Genomic DNA, 20289 nt, shown 5'->3' with positions numbered 1-20289 from the left:
ATAAATTGTTAATTAAATCAAATAATATTTGTGATCAGTGTGTTACAATTTTCATCTAGATATTAGCCTATTTTTGATAATCTTGACTCTCAATTGTAAACTCTAAGGAGTATTTGTGATCATTTTGTTTTATGTTTAGTGTTGTAATAGAATAATTTTCTTTTTTGCACTATAATTTCACACGTGTAATTTGACAATGTCATTAGCTTTTGCTATAACGACAGCTAATAAATACTATACTACAGAGTCGACCAGAGCCACAGCAGTAGTAATACAGTTGAAAATTAGTACGGAGCAGAGGCACAACGACAGTGTCCTTCACAAACCTCTGAGATACCCTTGTAGGTGTCTGTAGTAATGAGCCAGACAGCCGACTTGTTGAAAGATTTAATCATTACCCCTGTCTTCAATCAGCTGTGGCATCAGCCACGTTTCAAACATGTTTATACAGCCGGTGCTGACATACTGCGGAGAAATTTTAATTACTTCATCTTTCGTAAACGAAATAGAACATGTTCAAAACCAAGCTCTCATGCTCATTACTGGTGGAATCAAAACAACTCCAATAGATTCTATGAGATTCCTCACTAACATTAACAGCATCAAAATGACAATAGAAGAAAAAGCACTGATTCAACATGAAAAACTTACCAGATTACCAGGAAACAATTGGCATTCATACAGTCCTCTCTGTAGATTAAAAACTCAAAAGGTTTTATATCCATGGTTCAAGAATTAAAACAGAAAATCAACATCCCGAATTTAAAAGAAAACTTACAAATTAAACCAAACCCTTTAATTCTATTAAATATAGAGTATAATCTAAATTTAACAGAAGAAATACTGAAATCAGAAGTAAACACTGAAATAATGAAACAATTGTCTTTAGAGACAATTAATATTGGGTACCCTCCACAAAACTGGCTTCATTTATACACCAGCGGATCCTTGATTTCCAGGGAACAAGGTAGCTGTGCAGGTGTTACGTGCTGTCTCTTCTCACTTTATAGATCTCTTGGATATGAAACAACAAGTTTTGATGGAGAAATCATTGCAATAAATGAAAGTCTCAGGAATCTTCTTTGCCACATCAGTAAATTTTTTGAGAATGCAGTTATATTGTCAGACTCCAAAGCAGCTATTCTATCAATAGTCTCGAGACACACACCTTCATCTCAAACAGCAGAAATATCTAACATGCTCTCTCAATTAATATCACTCAATAAAAGAATTGTATTCCAATGGATACCATCCCATTGTGGAATCCTGGGAAACGAGAATACGGATGCTTTAGCAAAGAAGGACAGCACTGCTACTTACAGACCTGTTACTAAATCTACATATTACTCTGTGAAAAGATTTATTAAATCTACATACTTAGACTTCAACAAACAAAATTTGATAACACAATCTCAAGGGAAAAAAATGGAACTCTCTGCATCATAATCCACAGTTAATTCCTGATTTACCACGCAAATCATCTGCAGCTGCATTTAGATTGGCAACAGGCCATGACTGTTTGGCCAAACACCTGCATAGAATTGGAATATATCAGTTCCCTAACTGCCCATTGTCATTGTACAACTCAAACCAAGAAATGGATTCGGAACACCTCAAAATCTGTGCTTCAGCGGCTGACCATGACAATGTCTTTGAAAAATATTGGAGTGCATGAGGTCAAATGACTTTACTGTCAAATGCCTGGCATTAGAAAACAACAACAACATAATTGAAAGAGAAAAATTCTATCCTGCCAAAATGGTTCTATTTGTGAAGTTTTCTAGAAAAAGGAATTGTGAATGCTGACAGATGTTACAGCACTGACATGGATGAAAGCCGCCATTTCAATGAAAGAGGTCATGCCTTCTCAATTCAGACATCATCCCCTTTGATGTCAATGTAAGACTCTGCACAACAGCAAACATCTTGTCAAATTCGGTCACTCCACTATAGTCCCAACATCATGCCCAGCACCTTCCCCCATCTTCCCAGTTATGCAAAAGTTAATGAGAGGGTAGCATTTCATCAGCAATTAAGAAGTTAAAGAATTAGTTCGAAAGTTAGTACATGTGCAGGGCACAAACTTTTAGGAGAAGAGCTTCTTATACTTCGTGAAGTGGTGTAATAGCTGGTGACTTATTTACAAATGGCTTTTAGAGAACCCAGAGGTTCATTACCACCCTCACATAAGCCTGCCATCGGTCCCTATCCTGGGCAAGATTAATCTAGTTTGTGGTGACTGTGTCGAAAAATAAATGAAGAATTTCACCTCCAATCCATAATGTATTTGGTCTCCAAAATGAAAATTCCTATTGATGGCAAACCTGTGAAACTTATTTTCGGACTACTCTTCATATTTTTGACGAATTATTGTGCATTCAGTTTAAGTAGTTCGTTGCAAATCCATATGCATTTAATCTCTCTCTCTCTCCTTTTTTTTTTTTTTTTTTTTTCAGGAGCGATGATAGTGAAGAGATTTCAGATACTTCACCACCTAAAGTAAAGCTAGAGCCACACTATGTTAAGAAAATAGGTACATTATTGTCAGTATATATTTGCTTATTTTTAATAATTTATAGTGGTTACAGGCAAAGTAAATCTCTTCAATATTTCCTGAGCACATGGTTATATATCCATTTGATTAGACTTGAGCTATAATGTGCCCAAAAGAGGTGAAACTGTGATTATAATATTTGACCAATGTTTTTAAATTGCAACTACAGTATTATCTTTTAACTGCTTCGTTACTTGACACACAACTGACAGATTTCTTCTCCTTCCCTGTGTAATGTGATTGTGTGCCACTGCGCAACCAAAAGCCAGAGCTCAGGTCCTAATGAACAGCCTGTAAAATTACGTCCATATTGTACACAGCCAAACTTTGCTACTGCTTTTGTTTGTGTTTGGATAACAACCCCGCCCTGCTATCAAGTCCCTAAGTTTGTCTAACATTTCCAAGTTGTTTTTATGCCTTTCAACATAAGCTTGCTTCTAAAAAAAGCAAGGGTGACTAAAAATTTGGAGGTTTACTTTTATAAAATCAGTAATTATACAGACAGCCCCAACAAAATATGAACGAATTTATTTTGTTAATATTGAGAAGCTATTAGTTATTTGTTCATGATACTGTTGGAGAACACAAAGCAGGCTTGGGAGTTTATGTTAAAATGGTTTTGACAGTTTTGCAGAGAATAAAGATTGTTTTATTCTATGTTGAAACAAAGTCTTTGATTCAGATGAAGTGCCAGTACCGTCGATTTTTTAACTGTAGAAAGGCACCAACTTCTGGATCAATTCTCCAAGTAGTGAGAAAATTCAAAGAAAATGGAAGTGTTCTTAACTTAAACAGCGAATTCAGGTACACCAAGAACTGTTACAACAGTAGAAAATATTGAAGCTGTGCTGCAGTTACTGGCTCGGAGTGCTCGTAAAGGATGACACAGATGTGCACTAGAAGTTGAAAATGAGACCGATGTCTCTGAGAAGAATTAAAAAAATTAAGTGAAACACATGTTAACAGCAAATGACAAACATATCTGCAACAACATGTGCAGTAACTTCATTTTCAAGATGGAAGAAAATGAGGACTGGATTCAGAATGTTTGATTCATGGATGAAGTGCATTTTCATCTCAATGGTGTCGTGAATCATCAAAACTGGAGATTCTTGGGTTCACACCCACCAGAAGAAATGTGGAACAACCACTTCATAGTCCGAAATGCACTGCTTAGTGCGCTCTAAGCACGAAAAGCATTATTGGTCCCTTCTGGTTTTCAGATGAAAACAGGAATATGCTGACCGTCAACAAGGAACAATATCAACATATCATAAGAAGATTCATAGAGACATTAGATGATTTCGGGATCCAACAGGATGGTGCAACATCACATACTGCAGACTCTATAATTGTAGTCTTGAAAGAACATTTTCAAGACTGGATGATTTAAAAGAAAGGGACTTTTTTTGGGCTCCTCACTCATCAGATTTAAGCCCTCTTGATTTCTTTTTATGGGGATATACAAAGGACAATGTTTATGTGCAGAAGCTTAGAATCATCTGTGAGCTGAAGAGAAACGTGAAGAACTTCATTGAATCTATATCTGACGACATATGGCAGAGAGTTATTGACAATTTTAAAGAATGTTTAAATCATTGTATTGCCATTCATGGTGGTCATTTTGAAAATGTTATTCATCGTGCATGAATCTCCCATGTCCTGTTTTTAACATGTGCAGTAATAATTGAAATATATAAAATAAGTTCAAGATTGTTCATTATTAAAATCGTTCATATTTTATTGGCGCTCTGGTATTATAGATCCTATCTAGCCAGAAATTATACCATTATTGCATGAAATCTCAGATTTTTCTTCCAAAGTGCGTGCTGAAAATGACAGAATAAACACTGTATAATATTAATCTTCATTAACTAAAACACGAAAGTCACCTTCAATCATTTGTCTTCCACAATATAGTAATTAGCTCTAATTAAATATTTCCACGTGATGAAAATTATAGTCACTTCGTACCTACTGTATAGGCCCAAAAATGAGCCGCACGTTATATCCAAATTTTAACTGTGAAAAGCTGAGGTGCTGCGTATATTCGCGATTCTGGTAGTGAGCACAATGTACCTATGGGAGGAGGTCCGCATTTTAATAAACAGAATGCCCATAGAAGCGAATAGATGATGTTAATATTGGTTTTGTGTTTCATTCTTTCGGGTTTACCAACCTTTTGTTATTTTTATATTGTAGGAAGAGCTGTGACATCATATCTCCGATGCCATTAAGTCATTCTAGTAAATATGTTGGAGTGCATATGACATGAGTGGAATGTCACCTTGATGTCTGCTGTGTGCAAACCTCTGTGATTGTAAACAGATATAGTGTTGCTGTTGTAGTTGTATGTTAAAATGGAAAAGCTCAAAAATATTTAGTGCATACCTCACAGACATTACTATTTCCCTCCTCTGTATTAAGAAAAAAGTTTACTTATTACTATTACAGTTAATAGTGATTGATACCATGCCTAATAAGAAAAGAAATCTGTTGAAGGTAAATTCTGTTGTATTGTTTTTCAACCAGAAGGAGCAGCAATGAATCAAACTATTTTAAAAATGTTATCAAGAGTGAATGATTAGATTTATTTACCTTTACCACAGAAAAGCACAAAGTATACATGTTAGCATTTAGCCCTGTCACAGTTACAGCCTTTTCCCTCTCATCGTCAAAGAAGTACGGACTTACAATTGCAAAAGAAGATATTGCGCACCATACTGTTACTTTCATACTGTGAAGTGGTTTCTCATTAATTTCTTGTGGCTTTGTGGCAGACCAATAACGGAAATTTTGTTTGTTAATAAACCTAATAAATGAAAATGGGCTTCATCGCTCATCAGTAAGTTGTTAATGAGATTCTGATTTTCATTAATTAACTGCAGAAGAGTCTGACAGAATTGAAGTCTGTTTCCATGGCCCTGTTCCTGTAGTGCATGAATAATTTGAATCCTATGAGGGTGGAAGTGAAGATCATTGTTGTTGTTTAGTGCCTTGCATCTGGCAATGAAGCCATTAGCATCATTATGTAAAATCCGACAAATGCTGCGATGGAAAGCCCAAGTGACACAGAAGGACGACACGCAGACTGGCATGGACTCTGTTCAATGGCCTCACTCACTGCCACTATGTTGTCAGGTGTACATACTGTTTTCACACTACCACCTTTTTTTCTTTTGTATAGAACCAGTAGCCTCAAAGTTACGAACCCAGATCTTCCAGATCTTGATGGCATTAGCTGATGAAACAGCATCATTGCGATGAACCCCAAACACTCTCTGAAATTCATGCTGAGTGATTACGTAACTGTCACCATTGTAACTGAAATGCTTTAAAGTGTTCTACCAGATGGCAGTAGCGTCATTCTCCCCACTCAAGCCAAATCAAAATAAGTGTTGTTGCAAAATTGCTCGATTCATTGCCGCACCTTTTACTACCTTAGATAGGTTGGATGAAATAAAATTGCATATCAGTAATTTTTCTTCCCCTCAGTCTCTCTGATTATTGTCTTTTTTATTTTTCTCCCTCGACGAATTTTAAGGGTGTGGCCTATTTTTGGGCCAATATGGTACGTTAAAATTCAGATGTTAGTAATCATCTTATCACTGAGAAAAATGAATTCCTTATCACAGGCTGTATCCAACAGAAAAGAGATTCCACACTGTTGACTAGCAGAGTAGAGTAAAATCTAATCTACTGTATGTGGAACCTTTGGAAACCAAGCTTTATTTTTAAGAAGTATTTCATAATACAGTATTGTAGACAGCTTATCCTATCAGCAGCTATATCTTTTCAAACAATATGTTTTAAAACAGGAAAGGCATTTTCACAGGAATTGTATAGTTTTTCTATTAACGCATTCAGTTATATAACTACATCTGATGTTCTTAATTCCTAATATTTCAGAAATGGCAAACAAGATCGTTCACTTGATTAACTTTTCCAATAGAGCGTACTTAAGTGTTGACGAAATAGTGCGAGCCTTCACAGACTTCAGTGGACGTCACGTAATTATAAAAATATTGGATGCAAAGGGTATTCGACTACCATTCTCTGAAATAGAACGAAGAAAGGAATCCACTATCTTCGAGCCTCTTGATGGGTAAGTATTTTTATTTCAATTATCTCTCAGATTTACCAGTACATCCACATATGCTGTAAAGTATAGAAATTATCGAAATGAAGGCATACACTTTAGAAGTCCAGTTCATTATGACTTTTCACTTTTTCACTATACAAAGGATCGAGAGAAATCATTGTAATGCTGCAAAATGTATGTTTCGAGATTTAAATATTTTCAGCATCTCTGATACTGAAAAGGTGATTTTTTGGCATTCTGCTTGCTTATTTGTCCATCCATTTGTGTACAGAAATTTTTCATAAATTATTGGACAGATTTTGTTAATATTCAGTATGTAGGCTGTCAGTTCATCGACGAATAATGCATATGGGCTATTCCATCTCAAATCGACCGAAATATAGAGAAAATTGACCTTGCAATTTTTAAATACAATGACACTTTTTCTGTCCGTTGACAACTGTGATACAATGCTTTGTGCAAAGTTTGAGGCATCAGAACTTCATAGTTTTTAAATTAAAAATATTTAAATTTATTGTATTTTCATAAAATTAGCAACTTTAAACTGTTGTGGCTCCGAAACCCTTTCACCCAATGATCAAAATCATGGTTTATTTTGATGCTGAGAAATTAAAGTTTATATTGACATGTAAACAGTTTTTCTTACTTTTTATGGAACTGGAGAAATTTAGATTTTTCTTCATTAAGATGTCTTTGCCCACGAAAAAATATTTTTAAAATATATGGTTATATTCCGCTTTGAAGGTACAAATAAACACATATTTTTTACTGGTGCACCGTTGATAAGAAAGTATTGAAAATATCAAATAAAGAAAATAAATAGTATGCGCGTGAACTAACAGCTGACTGTGAGGCGGGAGCTACCCTAGGCAAGCAAGGCCAGGAGACAAACACGTGATGTTTTGTCTAGTAGCGCATAGCTGGGCTAGCTTTATCACAAGTTTTCATAAACACAGGAGTAAAATGGCGCCCAACGCTCGCTTATCTTCAGCTCTCGGCCAGTTCATGCGGTATTGCATCGTTCAAGTCTAAGCATGTGAAAATAATTTATTTAATACCCTCGAAACTTATTGCCGAGCCACTAAGCAAACAATGCCGAATCCCTCTTAATAATGCAAGGTTTTTTCTCAATATTTTTTACATTTTTACAAATGGGCAAAAAGCCTAAAAGTAAGTAAAATCAGATTATCTGTCACTCTGTATACAATAAAAATAAGGATTACTTCTTAACATAACCTACCAAATGTCTGCTTCAAAATGAGCTCTCGTTCAATGTTCTGCATTAAATGGTTCCAGAGTTCTGAGTGCTGAAAGAGGCTTGTTTTTATAAAATACGCTAAATTTGTCGCTCAATAGTACGAAAACCGTTTGACTTTCGATAGTATATTTTTTAAAATGCACTCGCCTCAGCACCTTGTATAAATAGGGAAAAAATTAGAGTATTAAAAAAATGCGAGGTTTTTTGCTGATCGATTTCATATGGAATAGCCCATATAAATTATGGTAATTTTTGTTTTAAAAATTAATGTTTTTAACAAATAATGTAAAAAAGTGCATTTCTGAAAATCACCTCTTTGATTTTCCAATTTTATTTATACAGAAGATAAAATGACAAATGAAACAGTATAGACTGTAGCCTATTTCTTTTAAATAGTTGTTTCAGAGAAATTATGTATATAACCTTGAGTGATGGCATAAGTAATATTTACTGATGACTTTCCTTTTTAATAAATCTACCAGCTTTTGGGTGAATATGTTGGAGGCAGTACTGAATTGTGACTTTGTTCAGCAATGATGCAGAATTATCTCTCATCCACTTGAAAGTGGATAAATAATTTTTATGTCGAAAATAACAGAACAGCTATAAATCTTGAAGATGCATGGGTAAGAGAGTCCAATCCATGATGATGATGATAAAAAGTAAAAGCAGCAATCCCATACTTTTTCCCCGAATTTTAAATGCATACAAATCTTAAGCAGGGTGACCAGGAGTCTGGTTTTTGAAGGACATGTCCACCTTTTTTGACCTTGTCCTCCTGTCTACCAGGCATTTTAAAATTGACTTTTGTCTGGCATTTTTTAAAACATGACTTGAATATTTAGTTCTTTATAATTCGTGTTATTGATTGTTATAATGTCCTGTAACCAATGACAAGAGTATTAATAAATAAAAGAGAAAAGCACACACTCCGCATGTTTCAGAGACAGAATATATAATGTTTGCAATCAGTACTCTTTAGTTCTTCGTTTGGTTTGTGTTTTCACTGAACTTTCGTTTTTACAGCATGGATAATGGATATAACCAATGCCACAGTCAAGTCAGCCATTTTTAATAGCATCACAGCCAAAATAGTATGTGGTTACAATTTGTAGGATATCTGTGTTTACGACCATGTTGCAAAAACGAAAATGTAAATGTACTGATAATTTGAGAGTGAAGTATCCATGCTTTATTAAAGAACGGATCATCCATGAAGCAAAGTGTGAAGTGTATGAATGTTTTATTGCTATAGTATTGGTGATTTGGATTCCTATGTGGGAAGTAGGTAAGCACAAATCTAACATTCACAATGCAGTGGAATCTTCAAGAGTCACATCCAGTAGCAGCCTGCAGTTACAAAGGTTGGCAGTTCTGCATGAAAAAATAGTGTAATTAGCAAACGCATGCTGTTCATTGCATCTAAATCGTATAATGCGTGTATTTACAGCCCCTTCTCGAAGTTGAGTGTGCACTCGAAATTGAACTCCAACAATCCATGTGCTTTACCCATTCCATAGGCTACACCTCTCCCACCCGATAGTCATGTAGTGGAGATATGCCCCACATGTTGATAACATGAATGAACAACTATCAAGAACTTTCTATCATTCGAACACTTTTAACTCCTACCGAATTTCGTCACGTCAACTTTTATAGCCTACACCCGTTCTGGCAGATGGAATTAGGCCTATAAGACATTATCACGTCTTAAATGGAAAGAATCATTCAAAGATCCAAAACTAATTCCTGATCTACCTCGAAAATCTGCCGTGGCCATGTTTAGATTGTTTACTGGTCATGATTGCCTCAGTAAACACCTCCATCGTATTGGAGTATTGAATTCACCTAAATGCTTACTGTGCACCAGAGAAGAGGACATGGAGATGGAGCACCTGGCTAATTGTGAAACTCTTAGGACATTTGTGGACCTTCCATCAAAATATTGGGAAGCAAGAAGGATGATGACTTCATTGTTAAATCCAGAGCATTAGTTACACATACACACGCACGCACGCACACACACACACACACACACACACACACACACACACACACACACACACACACACACACACACACACACACACACGTCAGAGAGCTGGGAGTTCCTACAGATTTGCAATAAAGTATCATAACTTGAATAGTTTGTGAACATGTTTGCTGCATTATTAAATTTAATTCTTTGGCATAACAGTGCAAGAAATCAACTGTGGAACACACAATACAAATTCTCCGTGTTTCCCACTCATTACGTTAGCCCCGCCATTAACCAGCACAATTAATTTATGTGGTTCAATTATGACTGAATTTCCGTTAAGCCTATATTCCATTAAGATAGTTTGCACCAAACTTTCAGTGTCATGTTTTGATGGCAATGAAGATAAATTTCCAATCATTTTATTGCTATCCAGCAATTCATTTTGAATTGTTTTCGTAGTTCCTTTGAATTGTGACGAGCCTTATAAATGATCTTTGAAAGTTTAATCTAAATGTGGAGTAAAATCAGTCAAACCCCGAAATATACCGCGGTTTGTTGAATCATCTGATTCGGCAAGTCCTTGCATCATTAATTCAAATGCAGCACAGAATTTCACACAGTTAATTAATTTAGATAGAACATATCTATTTTTATGAAAATTTTCATCTTGTTTCTGAATGTTAATCCAATATGCAGAATCAAGCTGTGTTAGAATATTTTAATATCTGTAGCAGTGACAATTTTTGTTCGACTTGAAATGAGTTTTCGAATTTTTATGCTTTCTATTTTTTTAAGTCAAATTAACTAAATTCTTCACTCTGGTCTTTGTCCATGTATTGTCTCCTCTAAACAGAAGACACGGGTGGGGGAGAAAGCGTTTTCATGAGCGCAGCAAAAAACCAATCGTTTCCATTACACATTTCGGTATTAAAATGACTAGTAGGCTACACGATTTCCTCGACTTTTTCCAGAAATTTCAATATTTAAATTTAGTGTAGGACGTCCTAATTTCTTAAGTTAACGTGTAATTTCTCTTTTAATTTCGAAAAGGGTTGGTCGATTAGGTTTTCATTTCATTCATTTTTAATATAAAATATTTTCTTAGACACACCGATTAATCACATCACACCACCCACAGTACTGTATAACACACTGAAACTGTAATGATATACAGCAAGTCCAGAAGCCTATGTGTTCTCCTAACGCAGAGATGAGGATGTTGGCAGTTCTTTCGTATATTTGGAGAGAGCTGCTTCGGTTACAGCTCTAATGCAGTCTTATGGGACAGTCAAGAAAACCAATTTTCTGCAGCCGACTATCCTACATTGAGCTCGAGGACTGCCAATCACAGATCCGAAAAGTACACTACAGATAAAATTCTCGAGCAGTTCAAGGTTCCTACAGATAGTAAATTCTCGAATCGAAGGAGAATGAATTGGAAAAATAAATGAAACAATGAACTAGATTACATAAAAGCACGTTCTACATTTTTATTTTACTTGTCCATGTAAATGGCGGTTCTGCAGCTCTGCAGTTCTTATTGTAGAGTCGCCCCTGGTCACATCTTTCTTTGCTGTTAAGGAAACAAAACTAAATGAAAAAGTGAGTGCTGCAGAAGGTGCCCTAGCATTTCATACTGTTAAACATCATAATAGCTACGGGCTACTGATCAAGTAACTGCACTTCTAGTCTTAACCAGAAATTGTTTGATGATTCTGAAGTTGCAAAAAAGTTTCCTTGTGCTAAGACAAAAATGTAAGTGGTAGTGAATCAGGTTCTGGCTCCACATGCTACAAATATTGTAATTCAAGCGTTAGGTGGAATTTCGTGTTTTGAGCTTGCAACAGATGGTAGCAATCATAGAAACTTAAAAGATCTTTCCTATTCTTGTTCAGTGTTTTGATTATAATGCTGGAGGATTCAAACAAAGATTTTAGAACTCAACATCAAACAAAATAGCTGAAACTATTAGCAATTGCATATTAGTCATTAAATATACTAAATCAGTATGGTTTACAATAAAAACTTGTGCATTTTCAGGAGACAATGAAAATGTGAATTTTGGTGGTTGAAGAGAAAACCGGGGAATAATGTATTTAGTATTTGCAGGGAGACTTGCAGAATAAAAGATTGTTGGAGATGGATGTCCTGTTCACATATTTCATAATTGTTTACATCATGGGTCTGATCTTTTCCTTTGATGCTGAAGCAATAATAATTAAGATATTCAACTTTTTTTTTTCAATTTACACAGTTCGTACAGAGGAACTTAATGAGTTTGCAAGTTTGTAGATATTGAATACCGAAGTTTCTTGGTCAATGTAAAACACGTTAACTCTTTTCCCTGCTGTGGATACAATTGAAGCACTGTGTGCTAAAAGTTGTTGTTGTTGTCTGCTAATGCTGAATTTCTGACAATGAAATCATTAATTCTCTCGCTCTCCAGTATTTTTCACTCAAGGACGCCAAATTGATAGTAGTTGGGCAGTGTTGAAGATTATTTTGATCCATTTCCTCTTGAAGATCATATAAGGGGCAGAGTGGTAAAGGAGATATTCCAATCCTGTTGAGATGCTTGGCCAAGTAGTTGTGGCCCTTGAAGAGTCTAAAAATTGCAACTGCATTCTTCCTTGGGTATCCAGGGATATTTTGGGTTGAGACAGATTCCCATCTTTTATTTTTGGAAATTTGGAGATGATGATTTGTTATAATTTTGTGACATTGTGAAATAAATATTCTTTTTGTTGTATAATAGGATAATTGTGTAGCAGGTTTTTGAATAGTACCACAGCCCTTTTTTGGCAAGATAATCAGCAGCGTCGTTGTGAGTCAATACGCAATGTGCTGGTATCCATTGAAAAACTATTTTTTTCTTTAGGTTGTTGAGGTGAAATAGCATTTCCAGTACTCAAGAATTTGTTGACTTTTTGGTGTTAAAATGGATGTTATAGCTAAAATGGCTGCTTTTGAGTCAGAAAGAATTATTGCTTGCTGGAATTGAGCTATTCTGTATAGAAGATTTTGAAGTGTCGTACATATGGCCTCGACTTCTCCATCAAAATTTGTAGTACCAAATCCAAGGGGTTTGTAAAAGGAGAACAAGACGGCATGTAGCTCCAGCACCTGCTCATTTGATTTGTTAGCAAGGAGCCGTCAGTAAAAATATGGAGCCATTGTTGTTCTGGGAATCTTGTATGGATTGTTTCTAAGGCTAATGATTTCAGTACATCTTTTGGAGTGTCATCTTTTTTGACATCCTCCAGTAGATCTGTATAATGTTCAATATCTAGCATTTGTAACAGGTTTACTTTAAGGCAGGCCTGCAGAACTCGCAAGTAGGGGAACTATGACGTCAGCCTCACTCCACTTCTATTGGGGATGATCGACTTCCGCCGCAAGAATGAATGTTGATGCAGCCGAGCGTAACTAGAACACCATGACCGCACAGGTAGAAAAGGGGGGTAGGGTAAGAAAGGGGAGGAAAGAAGTCGCTCTCAGGAGCTACAGTTCTGCAGGTCTGCTTTAAGGAGTAGATTTTCTTTGTTAGGAAGAAGAGTTATCTGTTTTTTTATACCGGTATCGCAAACTTTAGAGAGAAAACTTTCCTATGTTTCCTGCGTGCTGAAAGTTGATAAGTCCATTTTCGATGATTTTGAAATTGGCAGTGCAATGTGTTGTTTTACCCATGTACTATGTATGGGGAAAAAGTTGTGTGAATTAAACGTTGATAAGTCCAGTTTCTAGACTGTCTTGGATGAGACATGCATATCAATGTGCTGGTCAGATGTTATAAGTCCATGCCTTGCGAGCTATATGTTGATAAGTCCATACTTGACAGCCATGTTTTTGTAAGTTTCACAAAGCATTGTTACCGGTTATTAATGCTAAAGTGTTTTCCATTATATCTAGTGGCTTTAGATCTCCATCAATGGTAAAATTGAATTTTCGGGGTTAAAATTCTCTGAGTAACAACCATGTTGTCAGCATTGTGGGTCAGTTGAGTGGTGATTGTACAGACTTAATGCTTGACCGTATTATCTTATTGTTTGTCATTTTCTGTATTGAAGTTCTCACAACATTAACACACAAAAATCGCGTACCTACTAGAAAGGAATGATACCTGTACAGATCGTATGTTGCACAACCCTCGAAGAAATCAGGTTTCTGATTATCAACCTCACCCACGCAATTTGACAGCGACGATGTGGATAGAACATTTTGTAGCATTTCCGGGGTGACTTTAGCACAGGCTTCAATGATACGGTTCTTTAAATGTTTCACATTTTCAATTTTCTCTTCATCCTATCAAGCCCTTTATATAACCCCAAAAGAGAAAATCAAGAGGTGTTAAATCTGGAGACCTGGCCAGTCATTCTACCGGTCCATGTCAACCAACCCAATGTTCAGGGAACTGTTCGTCCAGTCTGCTGCAATATTTCTGTGGCTTAACCTACCAGAATGAAGAATGATATCAATTCTTACCTCTTTCGATAATGTCATCACGAAAATCAAGAAATTTGTTATAGGAAAGCTTCAAATAATCACAACAATGCATTGAAACTGTCACAGGTTAACCATACAGTAAAGCAGGAAAAGTTGATTACCAGAATTGCATAAAAATACCTTTTCCAAAGTCTTCTTAGTACTGTACAAAATATCTGTAGATGCAGTAACTAATGTTTGTGTCATTATTACAGTTATCTTTAAATAACTTTAAAACAATTAGAGATACTCAAAACGGATTGCACCATTGTTTTTCTCAGAAAATTTCACATGATTTTCAGTACCTACATTGACCCCCTTTCCATTTAAAATTTCAAAGTTGGATTCAAAATAGCGGCCTTTGAGATAGCTGAGGGATAGAATCGAATGTGTCACTGGTAGAGCATTTGGTCTTACAGATACTGGTAACACCAATAGTAATCGAAAATCAAGCATAAGGAAGATATTTATATGGTTCCAGACTTTTGATTCACTCTGTATTTTGCTGCCAATACTCCGAAAAGTAACAGGATGTGTTACTCAGGAAGAATCGAGATATGAAGGCTGTCTGTTAAGTATTTCATTGCTCCAAAATAATCAAGTAAGGTGTAAATATTTACAATTTGTTTTCCTTCTTGTAGGTGCAACATTATTGGGCTTCCAAGGAATGCTAATTGATATATAGTAGGAAACGTCAGTCTCATTCCACTGCAGTCGGTGACTCAGTTGCGGTCATTGCTCAGTGTATGGAATAAAAGTTTATTTCAAGCCCTGCAAGTAAGTCATTTATAATTTCTTACATAAAGATAAATTTCCTGCTTGTGTTTTTGATGCATTGTGTAGATCACTAAATTATAGCTGTCTTGTATGCTGGTAAAAACTCGAGTATCAGTCTCTACTTCAGGAATCCTCGTGGTTGCTTGCTGTATTAAATGTTTAGTGTGTTATGATGTCCTGAGGAAGATGATACAGTGGAGTAGTTTTCCAGAACTGTTGCACCATTGGTGATTGTGAATTACCATATAGCCTCCTGAGTCCTGAGACATTTGTTGTTTAATTTTAAGGTTCATTATAATCCTGCACTTCAAAAAAAGTCACTGACATGAGGAAAAATGCTGAAATAATTCTGCAGGTTAGTTAGGACACAAATGCAGGTATATTATACCATACTTCGGGTCTCTGCACATACATCTTATTTCATAATCATGTAAGAAGTATGGTAAATAGTACACTATACTCTTAGGACTCAGGAGGATAGAAAAATACTGGAATGTTGCGAATACCCTAAGTAAATCAGCCCCCAACATTGTTTTTGTACACCACTTACGTTTCTGACATGCATAACTGACATTCTTGGATAATGATACACAAGATTAAAGTCTATCCAAAACTAGAAAAGTATTGAAGTTCAGCTGCTTCAAGGTATCACTGCTTGAACCAGCCAATCAGAGTCCATGGCGACAGGTTGGCATTGCCGACTGTTTCACAGTGAACATATTGTAGCCAGTTGTTTTGTTTATTCGGAAGTGTTGGATCTTCATTGCTGTGTTACAGCGAGTATTGGTGTTCTGTCGTGACTATTGTTTTTGTAGTTATTTTGTTGGAGGTAGAATTACGAGTATTTTGATTTTAATTTTAAATTTAATTTCGTTGTGAGTGTATTTGTAACCTGATTTATGATGTCCATGCACTTAATTTGTAAAGAGTGCGGCATCCTTCATAGCCCATTTTTAACCTCATAGCATAAGTGAACAACTGCCATTTATTGATTCTGGTTCACGTTAACACTTTGTTTAAAAAACTTAAAATTTTAATACTTTTAACGTGTCGTTAAACAATTTTAAGTTTTTTGACTGCCATTTATTTAGTTCTCTTAGTGTCAAATACAAGAGAAAAGAATGCCATTTACGTGTCAGTGCTTGAATATGACCACTGGCAAATACTCACCACACCATACATTCTTCCAAGCAATGTTGGAAGTTGTCAATTACTCCCTTCGTATATATAGCCAGGGATAGTGTTGACTGCAGCTCTGATAAGGTTCTTCAATTCCAAGCTGGTGATAGGACGTGTTTGGAAGACTTCTTGCTTGAGGCACCCCAAACCCCATGAGAAGAAGTTGACAGATGTCAGATCCGGGACCGGAATGGTCAAAAGATGTCATCATATCGAGAAATTACTTACTGGAAAAGGTCTTTTGTACTGTCCTTTCCCTCAGCCCTGTTTTATGATTACAGGCAGATGCTGTGTTTCTAAAGGAACTAACTCACATTGCAATGGTGCAAGCATCTGGCACTTTTCCATGGTGACCAAAGTTGAAGTGTCGTCTGAATATATGCTGTGTAGCAGTTTAAAAATCATTCTTGAAATAGGTCTCTATTGTGAAAGCACATTGCTCTGCCATCTACACGTGCATATTATAGATTTATTAATTTGTCCTACAGAATAATATCTGCGATATTGACAATTAATATTTGAGGAGAAAAATTCGTTCCGGCGCTAGGGATCGAACCCGGGTCCTTGGTTCTACGTACCAACCGCTCTGACCACTGAGCTACGCCGAATTCAATCCAATTTTGTAATACTGAAATAATGGATAATAATATCAAATAGTTGGTTTTTATTTTCAGTCAATCACTTATCAGGTTAAGGCAGCAGAAGTAGATTCTGTTACATCAAATTACAATATATTAATAAGCATCACGAATATTTTCGACTTTTTTTTATAGTTTACTAATAAACAAGTACAATTGAACGTAGGTGAAAAAGATATAAAGATACAAAACACATATAAGACACAAGTAAAAGTTTAATCTTGCTTGCTTTTTTTAGGAGTTCAATGGCGTACATAGTATTAAAATAACATTCAAATAAAAAACATTCCAGTAAATATAGTTATAATGTAAACAATATATTAAAATGGCAAGCAATGTGCCAAAGTTGTAAGATTAAAATAGTTTAAAAATTATGTTAAACTGAAAGCTAAGGCTTGTTCATTATGATGTTCAACATGTTGGAAATCTGTAGGAAATAGATGTGAAAACTATTCTCGGTCTATTTGCTGCAGTGAGAGACATTAATACGAAAGGTGTGCAGTAGAGGTTTTCAGAGGTTGTGGCCTTCTCATCTTGGCGTTACATGGTACCATGGTATCGTTTTTATGCACGAATAATTCTTTTAACATGTTTCTAATTTAGTCTTGAATACATTCCTTAACAAATCACTCCAAACCAATATGAATATAGCTTGGATTGTGTGTGAAGGAAATTTTTTTCTGTTGGTCCCATTGCACATCTTTGTTTACATAAATAAAAAGACATTAAAGTTGACATGATACACAAATATTATTTTTTAAGAACCATAGGAAACAAATGTGGGTAAATGATGATCACAAGAACACCATTTCTTGATAGTTTGTAAAATGACATTGATGATCTAGAAAATGAACAGCTCCAGTGAGCTCCAAGGTAAAATACTGTTTTTTACTCCTTTGTATTTTAATTTTGATCCAGGGAAAATACTCGTCTTTTACGACAACATTTGTAAAATTTCGATTATGTTCCATGGACAAAAAAATAAAATGCAGTAAAAATTAATCTTTGATGTGGACCAAATAAAGTTTAAGTATACATTATCGTAGTTCACTCAAGTGTGTAATTAAGCAATAAAAATATGTACCGGTATCTTACTGAATAATTAATACTAAATATGTGCTGTGTGTGTATTTGTAAAATTATTTCATCTCTGACTTTCATTTGTTCATAAACACAATGCAAATCAGACATCAAATTTTATTTCCTTCAAATAGCATTAGATTTAACTACATATCGCTCATTCACCTTTAGTTTCAACAGTATATAAAGTTTTCTGTGCTTAAAAATCTCTTTTAGTCCTTCCTTATGATGCGTTTGTGCCCTGTCCTCAATTCACTTCTCTAATGAATAAAGCCTATGTCCATCTAAAGGAACTATACTTTCCAATGATGAAAAAACTTTCCAGATCGGTTAAATAGTTTTCTAAGATTGCCTCATACAAAAACACAAACGCCCTCCTTTTATAATTGAATTTAGTATAGATAATAGTTATTTATGGTACTTGTGAGGTAAGTGCATCTTTATTGTGCGAATGGAAAGATTTAAGCACGAGGCTTCAGCCGAGCGCTTAAATTACACGAGCGCAATAAAGATCACGCTCACAAGTACCATACGTAATTTTGTCCATGACCATAACGAAAAATTATGTTTTATAAAAGAAAATATGTTGAAAATAAGTCCTCATATAATCACGTATCATTGCATGGATTTTAGAATCGATATGTGTACTAGATAGGTTACCTATGATGTAGGAGGCCATGATTAGTGAAGAATGGTATCTAAGGCGTTGGATAATAGTTATTTATGGTACTTGTGAGGTAAGTGCATCTTTATTGCGCGAGTGGAAAGATTTAAGCACGAGGCATTAGCCAAGTGCTTAAGTTACATGACTGCAATAAAGATCACGCTCACAAGTACCATACGTAATTTTATTCATGACCATAACGAAAAATTATGTTTTATAAAAGAAAATATGTTGAAAATAAGTTCTCATATAATCACATATCATGGCATGGATTTTAGAATCGATACGTGTACTAGGTAGGTTATGATGTAGGAGGCCATGATTAGTGAAGAATGATATCTAAGGCGTTGGATAAATAACAAATTATAATTAACTATATAATTTTAATATATATATATATATATATATATATATATATATATATATATATTTTCATTTTAAACGTGTATTTTTGTCTTTTTGAAGTTTCAGGTATTATTTAGAAGTGTTCATGGGACTAATGTGGTTAAAATAATTTCTTATTTTACTTCTGTAAACTTAAGAGGCATATTAAAACGTGGTTTATCATCATGTCTGTTTAGCTCAGTTGGCTAACGCGTGTTGTTTTAAAATCCTGTAAACCCAACTTCGCAGGTTCGAGTTTCCTCGCATCCCAAAAGGTAAATTATTACAAAAAAAAAAAAAAAAAAAAAAACATATTAGATATGAATGCAATGCACAAATTACGACGTAATAGAGATTGAGTGTATGTATATTTAAGAAATGGTAATAAAGAAGTAGAGGTAGTGACATCTAGTAACTAATATATTAACTTCTTGAATAATAGTTGAATGGAAATTATACGTGTGTGACCGGGTACTAGCAAAATACTAGTGAACTGTGAGCTAAAGTTCAAACTGTGAGGTAAAGTCTTTATCTCACTAGTGGAATAAAGTAATATTGAATAAAAGCCTACTTTACAAACGCAAAAGGATTTAGTAAAGGCATGTTTTTCGTTATGGTCATGGATAAATAACAAATTATAATTAATTATATAATTTTAATATATATTTTTTTTCATTTTAAACGTGTACTGTCGTCTTTTTGAAATTTCAGGGATTATTTAGAAGTGTTCACGGGACTAATGTGATTAAAATAATGTCACATTTTACTTCTGTAAACTTAAGAGGAATATTAAAACGTAATTAATCATCATGTCTGTTTAGCTTAGTTGACTAACGCGTGTTGTTATAAAATTCTATAAACGCAACTTCGTAGGTTCAAGTCTCCTCACCTCCCAGAAGGTAAATTATTACAAATTAAAAAAAAAACGTATTAGATATGAATGCAGTGCACAAATTACGACGTAGTAGATAGAGAAAAGAGAAGGAGATTGAGTGTATGTATATTTAAAAAATGGTAATAAAGAAGTAGAGGTAGTGACATCTAGTAACTAATATATTAACTTCTTGGGTAATAGTTGCCCAGGTACTAGGAAAATACTAATGAACTGTGGGATAAAGTTCAAACTGTGAGATAAAGTCTTTATCTCACTAGTGGAATAAAGTAATGTTGAATAAAAGCCTACTTTACAA

The 20289-nt window shown here is 35.0% G+C and overlaps 1 protein-coding gene across 3 annotated transcripts in view; it reads left to right on the top strand.

The window, feature by feature from the left end:
• The window catches only part of LOC138715434 (tudor domain-containing protein 5-like), a 136814-nt gene that overhangs the window by 102929 nt on the left and 13596 nt on the right, over positions 1-20289 (top strand). For 2 of the 3 annotated variants that reach the window (XM_069848336.1, XM_069848334.1), the window contains 2 exons: positions 6464-6659; positions 15019-15154. The exons of the other annotated variant lie outside the window; for it this stretch is intronic. In XM_069848336.1, the coding sequence (XP_069704437.1) occupies positions 6464-6490 (27 nt within the window). In that variant the 3' untranslated portion in view covers positions 6491-6659; positions 15019-15154. The remainder of the gene's footprint in view (positions 1-6463; positions 6660-15018; positions 15155-20289) is intronic. 3 annotated transcript variants of the gene reach the window in all.

Source organism: Periplaneta americana, chromosome 15, assembly GCF_040183065.1.
Source record: "Periplaneta americana isolate PAMFEO1 chromosome 15, P.americana_PAMFEO1_priV1, whole genome shotgun sequence".
Taxonomy (NCBI): Eukaryota; Metazoa; Arthropoda; class Insecta; order Blattodea; family Blattidae; genus Periplaneta; species Periplaneta americana.
The sequence above is the reverse complement of the archived record's forward strand: the minus strand, read 5'-3'. Positions and strand labels throughout refer to the sequence as shown.